Raw genomic sequence first — 21526 nt, forward strand, 5'->3', positions numbered from 1 at the left:
TTCCGGCCGTTTGCTTACATTCCTTCCAAACCCTGCATATTCACTTTATTTGAGGTTTCACATATTATATATTACGAAAAAAAAGAAGTTTTCCATTAAATTCATTTTCTGGAAAAACACAACGTTCACAGACAGACATCTGTCTAGCCTTCGTTCAAAATTAAATTCCACATTCTAATACAAATTTTAGCCCTTCTCTTTTAAACAATAAAAAAGGTAATGCAGTTAATTCCTGGATGAAGGTTTTAATTTGTTCTTACATCAAATATTATTCCATCATCATTGTACTCAGAGTACTCGGGACCCTGGGACAGATCTAAAATAAAAATATATACATAGTTTTCATCATTTGCTTACTTCTCTTTTTTAATATGATATTTGAATAGTTGTTGGGCTATTTATACTGCATAAACGTTGATTAAATTGCTAGACAAACTTATCAACTAAGATTGTATGTTTATGCCGGAATTCTGAACGATAAATTGACTATTTCTCCGGCCATAGTTATCGTTGAAAAGTAAGATTTATAGCAATGAATATCTAATAGGGCTGGTTTACCCTGAAATCACCCAAATAAGTTAACGGTCTCTTTAAGGGAAGTCCATTGTTTTCTGGTTTTCACTGTATCACATTCACACCACTATACTACATGGAGGTGACATTTCAAACTATTTAAAAATTTATATTTTCATTTTTTTACTTCCGAATCTTACATTGATTGATGATTGAGCATTAAGGAATTGAAAAAGAAATTATAGTTAATCGATAAGATTACAGAATATTTTCAAAAAATTATTATTTATAAACTTTTCTCATAACTAAAGGCCCAGTAAATCTTAGAAATTCTGAGAATAAAATAAAGTTTCAAATTTTTAATAAATTTTTTAAAAATGTAAAATTAAAATTACATTTTTTACAAAATTTACCACAGTTTTACAGGAAAATTTAGGAAAATGTAATTAATACAAGATTTTTAGATTTTATAATGAACCAATTAAAATATTTTTGAGGGAAAGTATAATAAATATAAGTATCTTACCCGACTCATCTAGGGCTGGGAAAGCGTGTGCACTGGACAAGTACAATAGTACTGCTAGAAACACCAGACTTCGCCTGTACATTATATAATATAAATAATATAATATAAATAAATAATATAAATAATACATGCACACTTTTAAATTGGTTGTTTCTTAGTCATATTTTAAGTATTTTTTATCTGCTCATATATTTCGATAATTTAATAATGTTATGCAATAAACAATGAAAATTTGCAGATATGCATGTCAAAAATGTCCAAGTCCATTTTTTTCATGGAATTTCCTCAAGCAGTGAAGATTTGAAAAGTTCGGAATTATTCACCATACAAAGGATTAAATCTACTTCGCAGGGATTAAATTTTGAACAAAATAAGCCCCTAATGTAAATGTAAAAGATATATGGATCTATATATATATATCTAGTATATATATATATAGTATATAGTAAATTAGAATTAATTTACAAATTAAACAAAAAATTCTTTGTCTACCAATTTCCGTTTAAATTGATTTTATCTTGATAAGAAAAGAAACAGGGATTCACTTGAATTCCTAATTTGTGTAATTTGAGACTTTAATAACTTTAAATGGGCGCTAACTACGTTATTTTTATTTTATTTTTTGCCAAGCTTTCAACCAGCTTTGTCACACATGAACATGGAAACATAGAGAAGCTGTCAATTAACATCTTAACTATTTGTTTACTTGTAAACTTTTAATTTTAAAAAACTTGAATTGAAAAGTCGTCTTCATCATATTGATATAAAAGCCGACAACTGTAGAATAATTAAAAACTACTGGCATTAAAAGCTACAATAGTTACAGTGAGAGGAGGGGGGGGCAAATGTAAGTTCCCCAAAATTTTTAAGAAAAATAACTAAAAACTTTTATTTTCTGCGAATTAATCATCACTCGATTCTTTCATCGGTACGGTGTATTCATGAGCTGGGTCAGGATTCAGATCTGTACGGTGTATTCATGAGCTGGTAAATTTTTAAGAAAAATAACTAAAAACTTTTATTTTCTGCGAATTAATCATCACTCGATTCTTTCATCGGTATCTAATTTTGTTGCAATTAATAAGGAATTAAAGGAGTATCTAGCACAAAATTTGAATTAATTTACAAATTAAACAAAAAATTCTTTGTTCTTTAATTAAGGAGAGATCAATACTTTTTTGAGAAATAAATAGAAAATACAACGAGTTTTTAGCGGGAACCGAAAACTATTGCAAGAACTAAGCAAAAATTTACGAACCAAAAATGAAGAAAAAAGAAAGTGTTCAATTGGTCGACTTTTTGGTTCCTTAATTTAATTTGTTTTCTTTGGTTAAAATATTGCTAAGTTTAATAACAGCAAAAAAACAGTTTTGAAATTTTGAAAGTTTTATGAAAAGTTTTTAAAAAGCGAACCAGAATAAATTACTTTTGAGAAGAATTTTCCTGGGTTACCAAAGTTAAATTTTGCTAAAAATTATAGAGTCTGTTGTTCCCTTCTCCTTGCAGTATCCTTAGCAAGCTATGTTTATTTCAGTTGTCCCCAAAATATTACGGTTTACGTGAGTACAAAAATGAAACTATAGAATTCTATTGACTCAAATAATCTAATTTGACATTGACAGCAAATGTTTACAACAGTAGGTTACAAACAAATAAGATTCGAAAATTTGAGTTTGTGGCAAAGACTCAGTTCCTTTCTTGCAGTATTGCCGGAAAAGAAAAAGACATTTTGGATATGAAAAAAATATTGAAGAACTATTCATGACCTGGATCCTGATCAGGAATCAGGATCCAGATCTGTACGGTGTATTCATAAGCTGGTCAGGATTCAGATATGTACGGTGTATTCATGAGCTGGATCAGGATTCAGATCTGTACGGTGTATTCATGAGCTGGATCAGGATTCAGAACTGTACGGTGTATTCATGAGATGGATCAGGATTATGATCTGTATGGTGTATTCATGAGCTGGATCAGGATTCAGATCTGTACGGTGTATTCATGATCTGGATCAGGATCCAGATCAGTACGGTGTATTCATGAGCTGGGTCAGGATTCAGACCTGTACGGTGTATTCATGAGATGGGTCAGGATTCAGATCTGTACGGCGTAATCATGAGCTGAATCAGGATTCAGATCAGTACGGTGTATTCATGAGCTGGGTCAGGATTCAGATCTGTACGGCGTATTCATGAGCTGGGTCAGGATTCAGATCTGTACGGTGTATTCATGAGCTGGGTCAGGATTCAGATCTGTACGGTGTATTCATGAGCTGGATCAGGATTCAGATCTGTACGGCGTATTCATGAGCTGGATCAGGATTCAGATCTGTACGGCGTATTCATGAGCTGGATCAGGATTTAGATCTATACTATTTACCTGATGACTGCAGATGTGTTTGTGAACACAGGTGGGACATTATTCATCTCAAAAATTTCCCTGTTTACTCCTGAATAAAATAGTTTTGAAAACATTTTTTTTAATGCAGGGTGTCCCAAAAAAACATGGAGTGCATTAAGATTCCAAAAATGTGTCTTTAAATGAGTGCAAATAAAAAATATTACAATTTCAAGACTAGATCAAGGACAATTATTGGAACACCCGGTACGGTTTCTTTATTTTTAGCTGAACATTTAATCCTCTAACGGGGGTTTGTATTTGAATTAAAGATGATGATGATGGATTTAGATTAATAACAATACAAATACAACTCTAGAATTTTTCAAAAATTAGGGTTTTTTCGTTCACAACAATCCTGAGGCAGAGGCCTAAATGAGTGACACGCATGCTCTACATCTGCCTGCTCGGAACTCCTTTGGGCTTTTGCCTCAGGGATATTTTGAACGAAAAACCCTGAAATCTTGAAAAGACGAAATTTCGTGTTCTATATTTATATTGTTATTAATCTATGTTGATGAAGGATAAAAAATAAATTGAGTGCAAACTTAAATCGAAAAAATATCTTAAAAAATTAGCTAATAAACCTGTGTGATGGTTATACTTATAGATATACTCAAAATTAGATGACTTCGTGGGTTAAATGTTTTACATATGAAAAAGTATACAGTGAGTATTTGCTTAATAACAACACATCAGATTTTTTTAAATGTCGTCTTGCTATTCCAAAGTTGTATTGGTCCCACTGTACAATATGTACATGTTCTAGAACTTGCAAAGAAATTAGATCGTGTTCCCACAGGTCTTGTCTCTTGTATTTGTGTAAAAATTCATTTAGGTAACCTTGATTAACTATAATCTGTCTAAACCTTCCTGCTTAACTTATAACTGTAGTATAGCCTAGAAGGTAGTTATAGTCCATTCAGTCAATTATCATAATGGGTGGTAACAGTTTTTTAATTCCAAAGATCTATCAATGGTTAATGTCAATCACACGCTTATCATCAGTTTTAATTAGTCTAATAAAAGTAAGCAGATATTCAATACTGTAATTGAATATTATTAGAAAGATTTATTCACACAAAGATATAAATACATATATAAATGGTGTGTAGTTTGAATAATTTAAATATATGGTTTCAAAAATTAAAAAGGCACAAATAGGCGACATTGAGCATTACTTATTACATAAAATATTTTTCATTTCAGTTATTACGTAATCATCGAATCCTTGATCAATTAAGTTATTCGTTCTTGTATTTAAAAGTTCTTGTAAAACCGGAACTTTCCATGCATGGTCCAATGGGACATCAAAATATTCCATTTATTTCTTAACAAACATTTTACTAAGATCAGAAAGATTTAGAGAACAAGTACTTGCAATGGAAAAAAATTGCAACCAAGAACTGTGTTAAGGTTAGATATATATATTTACACGTCACGGGTTATAAAAATATAAGATGGTATAATAATATTGAAAACACAAAAGAGGCAGACCACATTATGGAAATTCCAAGGCTATAGGGGTTTTCAGAATTTTACTTCTAAAATTAGGTTTACGAATAATGCAGCAAATCATTTCAAATTTCAAAGACGACCTTCATTGATAATTGCTGTTCATTTTTCGTGGTACAACTCTGTTTAGTGTACAGGGTGTCCCAATAAACATGGGAATTAAGCGACGAATTTGGTATCTTCTTTGATATGAATTAGCATCGTAATACCTGATTTCAAAAGTCATAATATTATAAAGTCTGCTAGAGTTTATTTTATGAAAAAGGGAAATGGTTGTAAAGATGTGTCTATAATGTCTCCGCAAGATGAACAGTGAAGACGGACAAGTTTACTCTGTTTGTATACTGTAATTTTCTTTTTTACTAAGTACAACAGTATGCAGTTAAAACGTGAACAAACAAATTGAAAACGTAGCAGACGAAAATCATACGGATTACATCTTTCTTAGTAGGTATCACTATACTAAATCAAAGAAATATCTAAAGACGATATCGAATTCGTCACTGAATTCCCATGTTTATTGGGACACACTATATTCCTTCTTCCCTGCTCTAGCCGAAATAACTCCAGAAGTATAGTTCATTTAAACATACATAGTTGAACTATAGAAGTATAGTTCATTCAACTATACATAGTTGAACTATAGAAGTATAGTTTAATTAACCATACATAGTTGAACTATTAGAAGTATAGTTCAATTAACCATACATAGTTGAACTATTAGAAGTATAGTTCAATTAACCATACATAGTTGAACTATTAGAAGTATAGTTCAATTAACCATACATAGTTGAACTATTAGAAGTATAGTTCAATTAACCATACATAGTTGAACTATTAGAAGTATAGTTCAATTAACCATACATAGTTGAACTATTAGAAGTATAGTTCAATTAACCATACATAGTTGAACTATTAGAAGTATAGTTCAATTAACCATACATAGTTGAACTATTAGAAGTATAGTTCAATTAACCATACAGTTGATTTTCTTGCTGTTTGCTCAAATGCGACCTATAACAGGGATGACATTTTAAGAATAGAAAGAAGTAGTTGAACTGCGTAGATAAAGTTTAACTTCAACTTAGCCAGACGTGATTGAACTGAAGTCTACGTAGTTCAATAACTTCTCGCTATTTATTAAATCTGGCCGCAGAATCAGATTCTGATACTTCTATTTTACTATAGATTTTAGATAATCAACGCCACCCCTAAGGAAAAATCGGGATCTATTAGGTAGTGTTCACGTCTCTAGTCAAATTTATTCAACAAACATATGTTGCTTTGAAATATAATAGATTTAAGGAAAAAATTAGTTTATGATGAATGGATGTTGTCCAATACTAATACTAAAAATACATGTATTTAAAACTAACTTCCCTTTATCTAAAAAAAAGAGAAAATGAATCTAAATGGAATTAAAATAAACCACAAGTTCATTTGTTCAATTACAAGAAAACAGATATTCGAATGCTATTATAGGAAGAATTTTCATACGAATATTCAATTCTAATGATCTTTCGAGATGCAAAAAATTATAAAACGTTACATAATAAAGCTCTTCGCTCATATATTTGTATATTTATAAGCTAGCTGTAGCTGGCCTAACAGCTGAACCAAGTTGGCTGACATATTTTGAGAGAACCCTGGAGGTTCAAAAAAGGCCTAAAAAGTAGGGAATTCTTTTTAATTCCACGGGCAACGACGGGGACTAAAATCAAAATTTAAGACCAAACGCGGGTGAACTGCGGGAATTACTATGACTATGAATAATAATGTAGACCTGGGCAACGCGGGGCACTCCGACTAGAATTCGATAAATATCAATTTATAAATATTTATTAATATGAGTCTTTTGAAAATAAAAAATACATAAATGGTGGGAAAAAAAATTTCTACAAAATTATTGCTTAAGAACTGATGACACTATAGATTCGGAAATAATGATTCTGAATCTGGTGAAGAGCCAGAAACTGTTATTTTCAACGCTGATTCGGGTATCAAGAACTGTTTATTTCAACTCTGATGCTGGTATCAAGAACTGATTATTTCAACGCTGATGCTGGTACAAGGAACTGATTATTTCAACGCTGATGCTGGTACAAGGAATTGATTATTGTTTTCATCTGTAACAAGTAATGCAAGAACACCTGAAAAAGTAAAATGTTAAGATGAGTTCAGAGATCAGAGATCAGAGACTGCAGTTTGAATATTTTACCTTTTGTTTGTTCAGCTGGACTTTCCGGTTGAGCAAAGATGTCTTGAGGATCAGTTGATTCATCAGCTGTCATTCTCAAGTTAGCTGATTGATTCAGATCTAAAGGTCTGCCTTGCTGATCTGGAAAGAATGTTCTGGAAAGGATTCTAGATTCGTCCTCGTTCCTTGTTCCTGAAAATTCAAGTCAACAGTCTGATAATAGTAAAATTAAAGAACAACAAGTGTAGCTGCTTACAGAGAATAGGTATTATCCCAAAGTCATTCTCCAAAAGGCAACTTCCCAAGCGACAATTTCAACAGTGGAAACTTCCCAAATGTGAAATATCCCAAGCTGCATTTCCCAAAGGTCAGAATAGGCCTTCTGTGGCGCCAAGGGCTGCAATGGGGGGGGGCGAGCGCTGCGGCTAGGACAGACTTGGGAAGTTGCCGCTTTGTAAATTGCATTGAGAAGTTGCCACTTGGGAAATTGTGAATTTGGGAAGTATCAGCATTTGAAAAGTATTATAACATGTACCAAAAATACTCTTAAACCTGTTTCTGTGCTAGATCTATCTAAAGATGGTGGAGCATCATTGTTCCTTTTTTTAGAGTTATCTTCATTACGGAGTTCTACAGATAATGCAGGGAACGCAGAGAACTTGGGAGATAAGCCAGAAACTTCCTTAGCTTCCTTTATTTGATTTATTATTACTAAAAATTAAATTGTTCTTTCTTAACTTTTATCTGGCAAGGGCAAACATAAATAAAAAATATGAAAATGAAAAAATACGAAAATGAAAAAATATGAAAATGAAACAATATGAAAATGAAACAATATGAAAATGAAAAAATATGAAAATGAAAAAATATGAAAATGAAAAATATGAAAATGAAAAAATATGAAAATGAAAAAATATGAAAATGAAAAAATATGAAAATGAAAAAATATTAAAATGAAAAATATGAAAATGAAAAAATATGAAAATGAATGGAATTATTTTGCCTGAAGAATCAGATAAATCAATTCCTGAGTTAAATCCTCAAGACGTCCAGTCAAAGGTTGAGCAGGATATTCAACATATTCAGGAGCTGTTCGTGGGAAAAATATAACCCCCTGGTTTCTACTCCTGGTATTGCCGGATATAGGCTCAGTCTGACGCTTCTCTTCATTCATTGATGGTTGCAGAAGTGATGCTTCTTCAAGATTAACCAAAGTACGAGGAAGTTTATAGTTTGAACTGATGATGGTTGGGTTTTTAATGGAGACCTGTTCAATTTTACTTAAATTAGGATTAGGAGAAGAATCATATGCTAAAGAACCAGTGACAGTATTTAGATTTCTTGGACCTAAGCCAGCGGGAGAATTGTTTTCCTTTACAATTCTGTTCGATTCTTGATCATAATCATTCAGAAGTTCAGCCGACTCTTCTTTGTTACCAGAAATGGTTTGAAGTCTAGATTTAACATTTCTAAAATTTAACCTTTGTAGAATAGAATCAGGGTTTATACCCCCTGTAGGTGTATCTGAAGCAAGGATAGATTTAGGTGTTTGTAGAGAGCTGATTAAATTTTTTATTTTTTCGTCCATGGAGTCTGCAGAGTTCATTAAAAACTTGAATCTGTCCGATAAAATATCTTCTTCAGGAGTCCATTCATTTACTCCTTGGGTTTCTGAATCTGTTCCTTGTGTTGATGCATCTAGACCTAGATTTAAGTCATCTTCTCCATCACTTAATTCATCAAATCCTTGAGTTATCAAATCTAGGCCTTGAGCCGACTCATCTAATCCTTGAGCCAATCGATCTAATCCTTGAGCCGATTCATCTAATCCTTGAGGTGATCCGTCTAATCCTTTGGTGGATCCATCTAATCCTTGAGTAGAATTATCAAGTCCTTGAGTGGATCCATCTAATCCTTGAGTGGATCCATCTAATCCTTGAGTGGATCCATCTAATCCTTGAGTGGAACCATCTAATCCTTGAGTGGATCCATCTAATCCTTGAGTGGATCCATTTAATCCTTGAGTTAAAATATCTAAACCTTTATATCTTGCATCCAGTTCTTCGTCAGGTAAATCATCATTCAACATTTCAATCATCTCCTTCAGCTGTTCACGTAAATCCCAAAATTCAGCAAGGTTCTGAAATATTTATTTGATAAAATAAGTTAATGGACAACAACTAACTTTGAATCAAATCATGACCTTCGTCTTACTTTGAACTTCCCCCCGGCCCCCTCCCCTTATATAACTTGTTCCCTAAAAAACAGATTACCTCGGGAATTAATATTTTTCCACTCTCTTTTGTGGCTTCAGGAGAACTTGGGATTACAGCTTGGGGGGATGGTAGCCCTATTACATCTGAAGGTGAAGAGAAAGAAGACCTTGATCCTGTTGTTGTTGAAGATGATGAAGGGCTTAGTGATTTTATGTTAGTATCGGATGCAGAAGGCATTGATGAAGAGGATGCTACTATAATTGATGATGAAGGAGAATAAACAGTGCTGGATCCTGAAAATGATGAAGAAGGGTAATGAGTACCTTTTGATCCTGCAGTAGAGTAAAAAGAGCTTGATTCTACAGGAGCATAAGTAGAACTTGATCCTACAGGAGCATAAGTAGAACTTGATTCTACAGGAGCGTAAGTAGAACTTGATCCTACAGGAGTGTAAGTAGAGCTTGATCCTACCGGAGCGTAAGAAGAGCTTGATCCTACAGGAGCGTAAGAAGAGCTTGATCCTACAGGAGCGTAAGAAGAGCTTGATCCTACAGGAGTGTAAGTAGAGCTTGATCCTACCGGAGCGTAAGAAGAGCTTGATCCTTTTGGATAATAAGTAGAACTTGAACCTGCAGAGGAGTGAGAGGAACTTAATCCCGCAGAGGAGTGAGAAGAACTTGATCCCGCAGAGGAGTGAGAAGAACTTAATCCTGCAGAGGAGTAAGAAGAACTTGATCCTTTAGGAGAATATGAAGAACTTGATCCTCTATATGTTGCTGATGGAGTATAAGTAGAACTTGGTGCTTTAAATGATGAGGAAGGAGAGGGGGATGAGCTTGTTCCTGAATATGGGGTTGTAAGTATGCTTCCAGGATATGTTGATGATGAAGATGTTTTTGAAAAGTTAACAGGATATTTGTCAGCGCTCGGACCACCCATTGGATACGACAGAAATGTTTTGACGGACTCTGCCATTTTGTTGTATAGTTCTGTTGGTGCCGAGGGGAGGAATCCTGAAAACACTGAATCTGAAGACGGACGAATCGATGATGTAGAGAAGCTTAATGGAGATATTGAAGAAGAACCTGAATATGAAGAGGAACCTGTATATGAAGAAGGAAAGCTGGAACCTGAAGCATAACTGAACTGCTTGTCTGATGAGCTGCCTAAATGCTCGTAGCTATTGCTTGGAGTTGAATATTTAGATGAATGTCTGCCTGATCTGCCTGAATAGCCTGAATTTGAACTACCAGCTGTTGAACTCTCAAAGCTGCTGGAATGAGTAGTGTATGGACTGCTGTTAGCTATGCTCTACAAAAAGAGCTTTTATTTAAGAGAAAGTTAACATCTTTTAATAATTAAAATAAAAAGACACAAAATATATCCTTAGACTATTTTCAACGAAATTTGAAAATATTTTAAAAACTTTTTAAACGTCAAAATAAAATGTGTCTAAATTTTCTTGAAATACTTATAAATTGGAAAAATGATAATTCAAATAAAAGATAAAATTCAAGAATGATATCTAAAGATAATATATCTTTAAATTATACTTACAGGGTTACCCATAAAGATATGGCTTGAAAGTCAATGACTATAATAGTCTATTAGTCTATTATGGATAATAACTGATTTAAGAAAGTAACAGTAAACGTATTAAATGTAAATTGTAAGATTGAATGAATACTGTTTAATCGTCTCTGATTTCTCATATTTTGTGGAAACCCCTTATTTTGTTTCAGAAACTTCAGTCTTAATCATTTAAATCAGCAAGTGTTTTGGAATAAATATTAATAAAAACTGAGATTTATGAAATCTTGAGTTCTCAAAAAAATAATATTTTCTCTCTCAAAAAAATCTTCCTTTTGTGCACCGATGTATCCTTCACTGTTAGCCCAGGGATAGGGTTCCCCTATTCATCAAATGTTTAAATTGAACACTGTTGGAAAACTCAAAACTTTGAATTGAAAGTTTTAAAGAAAAATAATGAAGTAGTGTTTCTTGAATTTTATTGTTTAAGTTTTAAATACATTAAATTAAGTTTAAATAAACATTTTTAAATCCCTTCATTTGGATTTTCGTCTCCATAGTAGGTTCCTAGTAACAAACGAATAAAAAATTAATAAATGATTCAAAATTCTTCTGAAAACCCCCCCCCCCCCCTACCTGAATATTAAAAGTTTATGCTTACCTGCACTTGGGAATTTATGAAAGTAGAAATTTGCTTTTTTATCAATTATCTCGGCCATCTTTAGAAATTATGGAGTAATTTCCTTTTTCATTACAATCATTATAAAATGAACGTTTTTATCTCAAGCATACATGTGTTTTCTGAATTCAAGAAAGATTAAGAAACATTTTATAAATGGGTTGGGGGGAAGTTTATAAAAATCATTGTCTCATTGAAAAATACTGAAAACTGACAAAACATCAAGTAAATTACTGTAGTGTAAAACAAAATTGATTTTCATTAAAACCCATAGTTTCCTTTTTAATTTTCGTGAAGAGGATATTTTTGAAGAAAGATGGTTCAGCTGTCGTTTCTGAAAGGTCACGTCGACTCCGTAACCTTGCTCCAAGATTCAGGGCATTCTGATCACTATCATGAATTTCGCCGGATTTTAAGACTTTCCTCAAGGCCGAGACTAGGTGAGGATTTCCCCCACCTTCCCACTTAACATGAAGAAGCTTTTAAACTAAGAATATTGAAAAACTTTCCATCTCCTTTTTAAAATGAATAAACTTCTTGTGTAAAGGCTCAATATGAACGTTAAAAAGCTTCCTTTTCCAATGCAGATTTTCTAACAACCGTTACAATCACCAAGATTAGTACAAGTTCCCTCATGTTTAACTTTCTTGCTAGAGACTTTTCATTAACTGAGATTAGAGAGTAAAGTACAAATGTACACAAATACTATGTATTCTCAAACCTCTAATAACTTTTCAGGGGCTTAACATTGACCTTGAACCAAGGAGATAGTTCCTCAAAATAAGACACATTTGTATAAAATAGAGTTCCTCATATTTGTGTTGATAGAATATGCTTTCTCTCAATATCATACTTTGTAAACAATGGCCAAAGTAGGTCAATTTTTTTTAGAGAATCCCTCCCTCACTGCCATTTAATGGTCTGACGCTCTCAAGCTTAATTTTGAAAATTACTTCTAAGAAACCAAAACTAACAACAAGTGCGCTTTACAGTGCTAAAATGTACATGTAAAGGGCTACAGCATAAGTGAGTTAGAGCGGTAAAATCTAAGCTTAGGGTGTTGCGACACTTCAAAGTCAACACTGTCTTAAAAATTAATGAGACTGTTTATAAGCAGGCTGAATCTATGTGCCCCCCCCATCCTCATGATAACACATCTAAATATGTATTAAATATGCTTAAAAATATCTTTTGATTCTGTCTACTCTATATGTTATACAGAAAATCACATAAAGTTAGATAGTAACTAAAAGAGTTACTTATTTCTTGTTGAACAACAAACAATAGCTTGAATTTGTTATCATTTAGCTGGTAAGGTGGGATAAAAGTAATTAATATTAACAACTTGCAGTATTCCAAGATATTTCTCAAGAACAGAAAAAGAAAAAATTGGAACACTTGTAAAGTGAATGTCTAAATAAACTGTTTTTTATTCAAGACATGCTTTCAATCTTAACTTAAAGAAAGGGATTTTTGAGAAGTTGGAAATCAAATAAAAGAGAAAATAAGATTGAAGGAAATCCACATTCAACTGTTATGATAGCATAAAAGGATATTGAGTTGAGTATATGAAGGAGGGTGGGAGGGGGTTGGGTGAACTGATACAATACTTGCATTTTGTAATAATAAGTTACGTAATTCATTTAGTAAATTTGGCAATATTGTTTCTTCTAAATCGAAAAAAATCATTTTAAAAAATGGTTTACTCTTGATATCAATTATTTTGAAAACAGGTAAGATACCGCTGATTTCAGTTTTAACATGGACTATACCTCTGAGCCCAAAACTTAAGACAGGGTATCGTTCTGAAAACCAGTTTTAAAACCCGGGTTTCACGAATGGGGTTAGGCAGTTTTGTGAATATCAATATTTTTGTTATTAAATATCATTTTATTCAGTTTGTTTATATTCACATTTGTTTCGAATCTCTTAAATCAAAATCTACACAAATTTTAAGACCCCAAAAAGGAAACTCGGCAGTTTTTTCCAACGATACTCTTTTAAATTTCGGGCCTGTTTAAAGATTATCTATTTTAGATTTTTACAATATACAGTTTAGGCAAAAAAAATGTATGATACAATAAAAAAATATAAAAAAATATTTAAAAATTATTGAAATCCAAAAATCCTAGTTAAGTGTTTCAACCCCTCTATGTTTTGAATAGAGTATTCAGATTAAAGTAACGTGTATACTGTGAACTATTGTAAACACTAAACATTTGTATTTTGCTCTTGACAGTACATTTGTAAACTTATCCTCGGAGAGAAAACTACGAAAGTGTCAACAATTTGAGTGAACTTATTAAAAACTAAGAATTGATTAAAATGATGTTAAGTATTTATTTGACGATGTTGTGTGTTTGTCAATTATTAGGAGGACCCCTAGATGAAAGGTAATTTTATTTTTGTCTTTTTGAAACCGATTACAGGGCCTTAACTGAGGAGGGGGGGGGGGCGTGACCTAGTGCCCCCACAAAAACTTCTTACAGGCATTAAATCTACACTTATTCTTAAGGGGGGGGGGGATTCAACACTGTAGGACGTCGACGATATTTTAATAAAGATAACTTAAATATTCAGATTGGATTTTTCACAAGGAGTTGGAGAAGAAAGTTCTAGTTCTAGATTCACAGGTTTAATATTGTAATTTTGTAAAAAAAAATGTTGTCCTAAAATATGGTTGAGCTAGTTGTGTCTCAAACAATCTTCTATTTATTAATGATCCTCTTTTCAATATAATAATCAATTTAAAAATATTTTGGTTTGTTATTTAAATCTATAAGAGAACAACAGGCAATTGTTATTTGCTCTTTAATTAATTATAAAGAAACCAGTTTCCTATTCAGGGTTTGAAGTTCCTATTGTACGGAAGCTATTCAATGATTTTAAAGATGAGAAACGTAAACTTTCAGGAGACAATGACAAAAATATTCATGGGCAAGTATTTTTGAATTAAAATAATTATAAATTTGTGTATTCTTATTTCTAAAAATCTGTTAAAAGTGATAAAAATATAAAATCATCATCCTCATTTGTCAATTTAAAAAAAATGTTTAACAGTATATTTTGTTTAGGAGTAGTGTTTTGATGAAACACATTTACTCAACAGTGAATGGTAATACACATTTTTAGCTCTTAACTTTTTTATTGAAAGGTGCTGAGATTTTCCTAAGTAACCAAATCAAAAAGATGCATATATTTCAAATATAAACTTTGTCACAAATGATTCCTTTCTCAAAGGGCGATTTTTCAATATCAATATTGTTTAAAAGAGGAAAAAATTCCATGGAAATTAGATTACGGTTTGCCAGTTCTTGGCCTTTCACCAAGCGCTGCAGCTAAAACATTTGAAGTTGCCACTTGGAAAACAGCATTTGGAAAATTGTCGTTTAGGTAAATGCCCTTCAGGAAAGTTCCCCAACATCAATTAACATTTCTATGTCTGTGCCTGTTTTTAAAATAAGCTCTTTTCTAACTCTCCGGGTTAATTCAGAGAATGGACTAAGACAAGCTGAATTGGATTTATCTGATGAACCTGGGTTTGGAAATCAATCCAATCTTCTACCAATCCAGGATCTTGCAAAGGAGTTTGAATCCCATAAGGAATCGGATTCTAATGAAACAAAAGAAGACCAAGTGCTCTTAAGTGACTCTGCACTTGTCTCTCTGTCCAAGAGTAAAAGTGACCAGATTTCCAATCCATCAACAAAAGAAGACCAAGTGCTCTTAAGTGACTCTGCACTTGTCTCTCTGTCCAAGAGTAAAAGTGACCAGATTTCCAATCCATCAACAAAAGAAGATCAAGTGCTCTTAACTGACTCTGCACTTGTCTCTTTGTCCACGAGTAAAAGTGACCAACATTCCAATCCATCAACGCCAGAGGCATTAGATTTGAAAGATGAGACTTCTAAAAACTCTGACCTATCAAAATCAACCACTGTAAAAACAGAATCAGAAGCTGTAAATGATCAATTCAATATTACTAGTGAAGTACACCAAAATATTGAAATTGGTCCAGAAACCTCTGAAGATTATGCTGATGAAAGTATTGATGCATTAAATGAAGAAGATTTCTCTGTAACAGCGCACAACTCTGTAGATTCAATTACAGATATTGCTCTTGCAACTACAAGTAAGGTCTTTGGAATAAATTAAGCTTATGAGTATATTATAAAAGGAGCTAAGTTCTTTTTAAAGTTAATGAACAAGTTTCTGAAATTTTTTTCATTTTTTTCAAGAGACAATTTTCTTATTTCCAGAAATGTATCTAGGTACTGATGATAATAAGAAGAAAAAAGACAGCACTGAAGTTGTTGATGCTGGTGCAGCTCACTATATATATATGATGGATCAACATGATGTTACCATGAGTCCTCTTGATGTGTCAAGTGCCAGAAGTAGCAAGTATGATGATGTTGATATTAAACTTTTGGAATCAACAGAATTTCCAGAGTCCCAAAAACAAGATGGAACAAATGATATGAGTGAAACCATAAAGGATTCTCGGCAAGCGACTGATTTGGAAAAACCTAAGAAGATGGATGAAACGGAAGATATGTATGGGACGATAGAAGACTCCGAGGAAACTAGTGGAACAGAGGATAGGGATGGACGAATTGTAAACACTCAGGGCTCAAGAAGAAACACACAAAGTGGACCGAACAGAGTGTCACTAGGTTCTAGGTTAGTTTTTAGCATCTTATACATTTTTATAACGTTATATTTTCTCTCTATTTTGTTGGCATTCTCTACTTTATGCGGATTTTCTAAATTCAAAAACATATTTTAGATTAAGCCCAAGTGAAGGTTTCAGCCCAAGCAGTGTATTTACAAGTCCAGGTATGAAGTGCAACCATCTAATGATAGTTTCCTTGTAAAAGACAATTGTTTTAAAATAATAATTTCATTTTCAAGGTTCCTCAAGCTCAGGAGTATTCCGACCTAGCCCTGTTTTTACAGAGGAACATCATACCTTTGAGCAAACTACAACTATACTAAATAACAAGTAGGCGTCCAATACCTCTTTTTTCATATGTACTTTTAAATGATATGTCATTTCAATTCCAGTCAGCTGATTTGCTAGAAACATTTTTGCCAAGCAGCAAAAAAATTTTAATCCTTAAATTTCGAAATCATACTTTGGATTGTTTGCTACCAAAACTTAACGGTTTTATTGTGGATTTTTTTTGTGTATAGAATGTTGTATAGTTACCGAAATAATCCGGAAAGATAACATATATGCTTTCTGTAATATTGTACAACTACAAAGAACTTAATTTATTTTGTTTTTTGGACAGTCATGTATTGATTTTTCAAACCAGATCCTATGTGCAAAACAAATTATAATTCTGATAAAATGTACATGACAGAATAATTAAGATAATGTCTGAATTTGATGAGATTTGTAAAGAACATGCCAAGTTTAATTAGATGGTGATTATTTTTTCTTAATGATTGATCAATTGATCAAGGGTAGTATGAGGAGGGGGGAGGGGGATGTTCACCGGTCATTGGTAGAGGTTAGAAGAAAAAAAGTGCAAAAGTTTTTAAAACTTAACAAAATATTTTTACTACAGTGAACCCCGTCCTTTCCAAAACATGGAAGACGAACATCAAGGAAGCTTTTTTTCATTTATTTTGTAAATCAATCCTTGCGATAAAAATTTTCTTAATTCTTCAATTTCTTTCAAAATTGAATTCAACTTCATTTCGTCCGTCAACCTAAATCGAGAAATATCACATTACTTCTAAAATTTTTTAAATAGTTTTCATTTTCATGGTTTTATTAAGCTTTGGGTATTTTTCACGTCATTTTCCATAGTTGGAATAGATTGAAAGCTACTAGGTGGGTTTCTTGAGGAAGCTGGGTCGTCTTTGTTTGGCTGGATAGAAGATATTCTTGGATAGATGGATAATTATATAGGTAGGGTAGTGACAAGTGAAGATGCTCACTTAGATATTTTTTATTTTCCGATTTGATATTTATCTAAAGATATTGATAAAAGATTCTATAACAAAGAGTTAAAAATTCGATTTGAAAGTTAAAATTAAAGAATAGCAAAAAGTAATTGATCTTAACGGTTAGTTGTTCCGCTTCTCTAGTGTGGCCCAGATTGCATCACAGAAGTAGTTATTATGACGAGTCTTAATTAGTTCAACCGCTGCTCGCTATTTATAAATTTTATTGTCTGATGTAGATAATTTTTCAATTCGAATAAATTGATAGATAATTTTTATCATAATGGGGGACATGTTCTTTTGGGACCATTCCTTTCCAAAAACTAATTATTGCAATTGTGACAATTTTTTTATTGACAATAGTTATCTTGACAATTCTCCAGAAAACAAATTACTAATTGGGAAAGTTCCATTCCAGACAATAAATCGGCTTTAGGACAATTCCTTTTCAGAAAGTAGACGGATAATTAGGACAATTTGCTTTAGACAATTATTTGTTATTGGGACAATTCCTTTCCAGACAATTAGCTATTATTTGGACAATTTTTTTCCAGAAAATGAATTACTTATTGGGACAATTCCTTTCGAGAAAGAGAACTGCTTATTGGGAAATTTTAGTTATAGACAATTGGCTGTCTTCGGGACAATTCCTTTCGACAATTTGGTTCTCGACAATTTGATGTCTTTAGGACAATTCATTAACTTATAATAAGGCAATTACTTTTCGGAAAAAAATATTAATTCTGACATTTCCTTTTCAGACAATTATCTACAATTTCCGGATACTTTTACCTGACACTTTCTTTCGAAATTATCAAAATAAATTATACTTTTTACCAGATTCGTGTAAACGATTAAATCAAGTGACCATCTGACACTATCACTACCCCACCGATTGTAAACGATTAAATCAAGTGACCATCTGACACTATCACTACCCCACCGATTGTAAACGATTAAATCAAGTGACCATCTGACACTATCACTACCCCACCGATTGTAAACGATTAAATCAAGTGACCATCTGACACTATCACTACCCCACCGATTGTAAACGATTAAATCAAGTGACCATCTGACACTATCACTACCCCACCGATTGTAAACGATTAAATCAAGTGACCATCTGACACTATCACTACCCCACCGATTGTAAACGATTAAATCAAGTGACCATCTGACACTATCACTACCCCACCGATTGTAAACGATTAAATCAAGTGACCATCTGACACTATCACTACCCCACCGATTGTAAACGATTAAATCAAGTGACCATCTGACACTATCACTACCCCACCGATTGTAAACGATTAAATCAAGTGACCATCTGACACTATCACTACCCCACCGATTGTAAACGATTAAATCAAGTGACCATCTGACACTATCACTACCCCACCGATTGTAAACGATTAAATCAAGTGACCATCTGACACTATCACTACCCCACCGATTGTAAACGATTAAATCAAGTGACCATCTGACACTATCACTACCCCACCGATTGTAAACGATTAAATCAAGTGACCATCTGACACTATCACTACCCCACCGATTGTAAACGATTAAATCAAGTGACCATCTGACACTATCACTACCCCACCGATTGTAAACGATTAAATCAAGTGACCATCTGACACTATCACTACCCCACCGATTGTAAACGATTAAATCAAGTGACCATCTGACACTATCACTACCCCACCGATTGTAAACGATTAAATCAAGTGACCATCTGACACTATCACTACCCCACCGATTGTAAACGATTAAATCAAGTGACCATCTGACACTATCACTACCCCACCGATTGTAAACGATTAAATCAAGTGACCATCTGACACTATCACTACCCCACCGATTGTAAACGATTAAATCAAGTGACCATCTGACACTATCACTACCCCACCGATTGTAAACGATTAAATCAAGTGACCATCTGACACTATCACTACCCCACCGATTGTAAACGATTAAATCAAGTGACCATCTGACACTATCACTACCCCACCGATTGTAAACGATTAAATCAAGTGACCATCTGACACTATCACTACCCCACCGATTGTAAACGATTAAATCAAGTGACCATCTGACACTATCANAGACACTGTTTACATTCTGTAGTTCGCTACAATATGTTTTTAACTAAAGAAAATATGTCCTCAGAAGACACTGAAAAAGTGTATTTTAATTTAGTTCTGTTAAAAAATATCAATATGTTCCTCCCTTTGTTAAAAATAACAGATATTTCAAAAGTTTTTTAGAGCATTTTGTTAGCGATTTCTAAAAGTTTTTTTAGATTTTATGAAAGTTTTTAAATATTTGATCGGGCGCATTTGATCGACTTTGTTTTTTGCAAAAAATCAGCAGCAAAAAATATACATATTTTCAATAAGAACAGACAAAGTTTTTAAACTCTTGTTATTAAAGGGCGAGCATAACGTTAGGATTTTATTTTTTAACTCTTTTAAACTTCATATAAATTCTTCTTGTTTTAGTTTTTTTTAAAACATATTCAGGTAATTGGAAATCAAGCATGAGGAAGTAAAGAAGGTCTTGAAAAAAGTTGATTTAAATTTTTTTTAGCATTCCTGTTATCTTTTCAATGCATAGACATTATTCACTATTCTCAATTTTCATCTTAATCATCCTTTAAATTGAGAAATTCAGAATCAATTACAAACACGTTTTTTAAATATGCTTTGTAGTGTTTAGGAATATTTTTTTTCTTATCTTAGTTAAATATTTGTTTAGTTTGTTCGTTCCTCTTGGTTCCCCTATTGGGGTTTATTTGTCGGAGTAGGGGGGGGGGGGGGCCAAATATTTTTATTCTTTTTCTAGAATTTTAATTGATATTGTTTTCAGTGCTGCTGTAGGTGGTGGAGGAATAAGTTTTACTGAAATCCTCACTAGTGTGGTTCATTTCCTTCTTAATTACCAGTAAATATCTTTTTAACTTTTACATCATTTTTATTCTTTAAAAGCATTTGTTGAATAATATAGATAGTTTGTAACTTTATTTGATCCTCCGTTTAAAGATTTATACGTCTGACTCCACAACACGCTATAAACGTTATTTAAGAAAGAAGGAAGAATCATATTGTCCTTTATATATAAATTGTAAAGACATGAATTCTTTCAATAAATCTGCAATTAACTTTTACGCAGAAACCGCAATTATGAAGTTTTTATTTTCAAACAGAAAAACTAGGATTTCTTCTTTATTCATGCTCAGACAATTATCTTATAAATGTGGGGTCACTTAAAAAGTTAAAACTACGTTGACATTCTCCTAAATATTAAATTTATTTCAGTTTCGGCGGCAACGGGTTCTTCGGAATATTATTTTCTATTTTTCGATTTATTTTTCATTTTTGATATCTCATATTCTTGGTGTTTTTTTTTATAAATGATAACAACCTATGTAATTTATTTATTTGTCTTCGAATAAATATATTCTCTATGTTATATACTATTTGTATTGTATTGAATTATAATGTGCGAACAAGTTATTTCGCAACTCAGAAATAATTATATGTTAAGGAAGTTTGACTCAAACTTTTTAGAAAACACCTCGTTGTGGACTATATTTTGAATGCCCTTACAAAAAGAACGTTAAAAGGTTTCCGTATAAAAGAAGAAAATGAGGACGACCTCAAACAAAATTTAAGTGTTTTCAAAGCTGTGACTTAAAAATACGTACTAATGGATACTTAATATTATGATTTCCATAATGTACTAAACACACCATTTTGAAGAATAAACTTTTTTTAGTAAAATAATTGGTTTCTAAAAAGAATTTTCTTTTTAAAAAGTGAAGACTGAGAAGCTTCTAAAAATGGCAAGTTTTCCCAGATTTAGATAATTCTTGTTCTCAAGCAGGTCAAACGCAGCGTTCACTAAAATTACAGGAGTGCAAAGTTTATATACATATTTACTATACCCATATAGATTTGTAGCATTATTTAAAAAAACTAAATCGTATGAAA

General features: G+C 32.5%; 3 protein-coding genes across 11 annotated transcripts in view; 1 reads left to right on the forward strand and 2 right to left on the reverse strand.

Moving 5' to 3' along the window:
• LOC111696788 (buccalin) overlaps positions 1-21526 on the reverse strand; it is a 33133-nt gene that overhangs the window by 6215 nt on the left and 5392 nt on the right. The window contains exons 3-5 of the mRNA XM_023466525.1: positions 3419-3488; positions 1040-1113; positions 261-316 (exon numbers count right to left, since the gene is read on the reverse strand). Coding sequence (XP_023322293.1) covers positions 261-316; positions 1040-1113; positions 3419-3465 — 177 coding nt within the window. The 5' untranslated portion in view covers positions 3466-3488. The remainder of the gene's footprint in view (positions 1-260; positions 317-1039; positions 1114-3418; positions 3489-21526) is intronic.
• Positions 6775-12250, reverse strand: LOC111696786 (sericin 1). 2 transcript variants are annotated; one of them, XM_023466518.1, is made up of 10 exons: positions 12147-12250; positions 11852-12037; positions 11556-11613; positions 11429-11461; positions 11227-11276; positions 9422-10675; positions 8176-9288; positions 7701-7830; positions 7170-7340; positions 6775-7101 (listed from the first exon to the last, which is right to left on the reverse strand). In XM_023466518.1, the coding sequence occupies exons 1-10, from the start codon at positions 12207-12209 to the stop codon at positions 7031-7033; spliced, it is 3129 nt and encodes a 1042-aa protein (XP_023322286.1). In that variant the 5' UTR covers positions 12210-12250; the 3' UTR covers positions 6775-7030. The 2 variants fall into 2 exon arrangements, with proteins under 2 accessions (XP_023322286.1, XP_023322285.1); XM_023466517.1 differs by having other exon boundaries at positions 7701-7839.
• Positions 13786-20952, forward strand: LOC111696787 (uncharacterized). Of its 8 annotated transcripts, none has more exons than XR_002764157.1 (12): positions 13789-13966; positions 14154-14206; positions 14420-14510; positions 14648-14688; positions 15067-15705; positions 15833-16256; positions 16363-16412; positions 16488-16578; positions 17150-17190; positions 17412-17496; positions 20403-20477; positions 20852-20864. XR_002764157.1 is itself a non-coding variant. In XM_023466521.1 (11 exons), the coding sequence occupies exons 1-11, from the start codon at positions 13899-13901 to the stop codon at positions 20913-20915; spliced, it is 1548 nt and encodes a 515-aa protein (XP_023322289.1). In that variant the 5' UTR covers positions 13786-13898; the 3' UTR covers positions 20916-20952. The 8 variants fall into 8 exon arrangements, 5 of the variants coding, with proteins under 5 accessions (XP_023322289.1, XP_023322292.1, XP_023322287.1 ...); XR_002764156.1 differs by having other exon boundaries at positions 17419-17496; XM_023466521.1 differs by lacking the exons at positions 17150-17190; positions 17412-17496 and having other exon boundaries at positions 13786-13966; positions 15067-15255; positions 15304-15705; positions 20852-20952.

This window comes from Eurytemora carolleeae, unplaced genomic scaffold (assembly GCF_000591075.1).
Source record: "Eurytemora carolleeae unplaced genomic scaffold, Eaff_2.0 scaffold108, whole genome shotgun sequence".
Lineage (NCBI taxonomy): Eukaryota > Metazoa > Arthropoda > Copepoda > Calanoida > Temoridae > Eurytemora > Eurytemora carolleeae.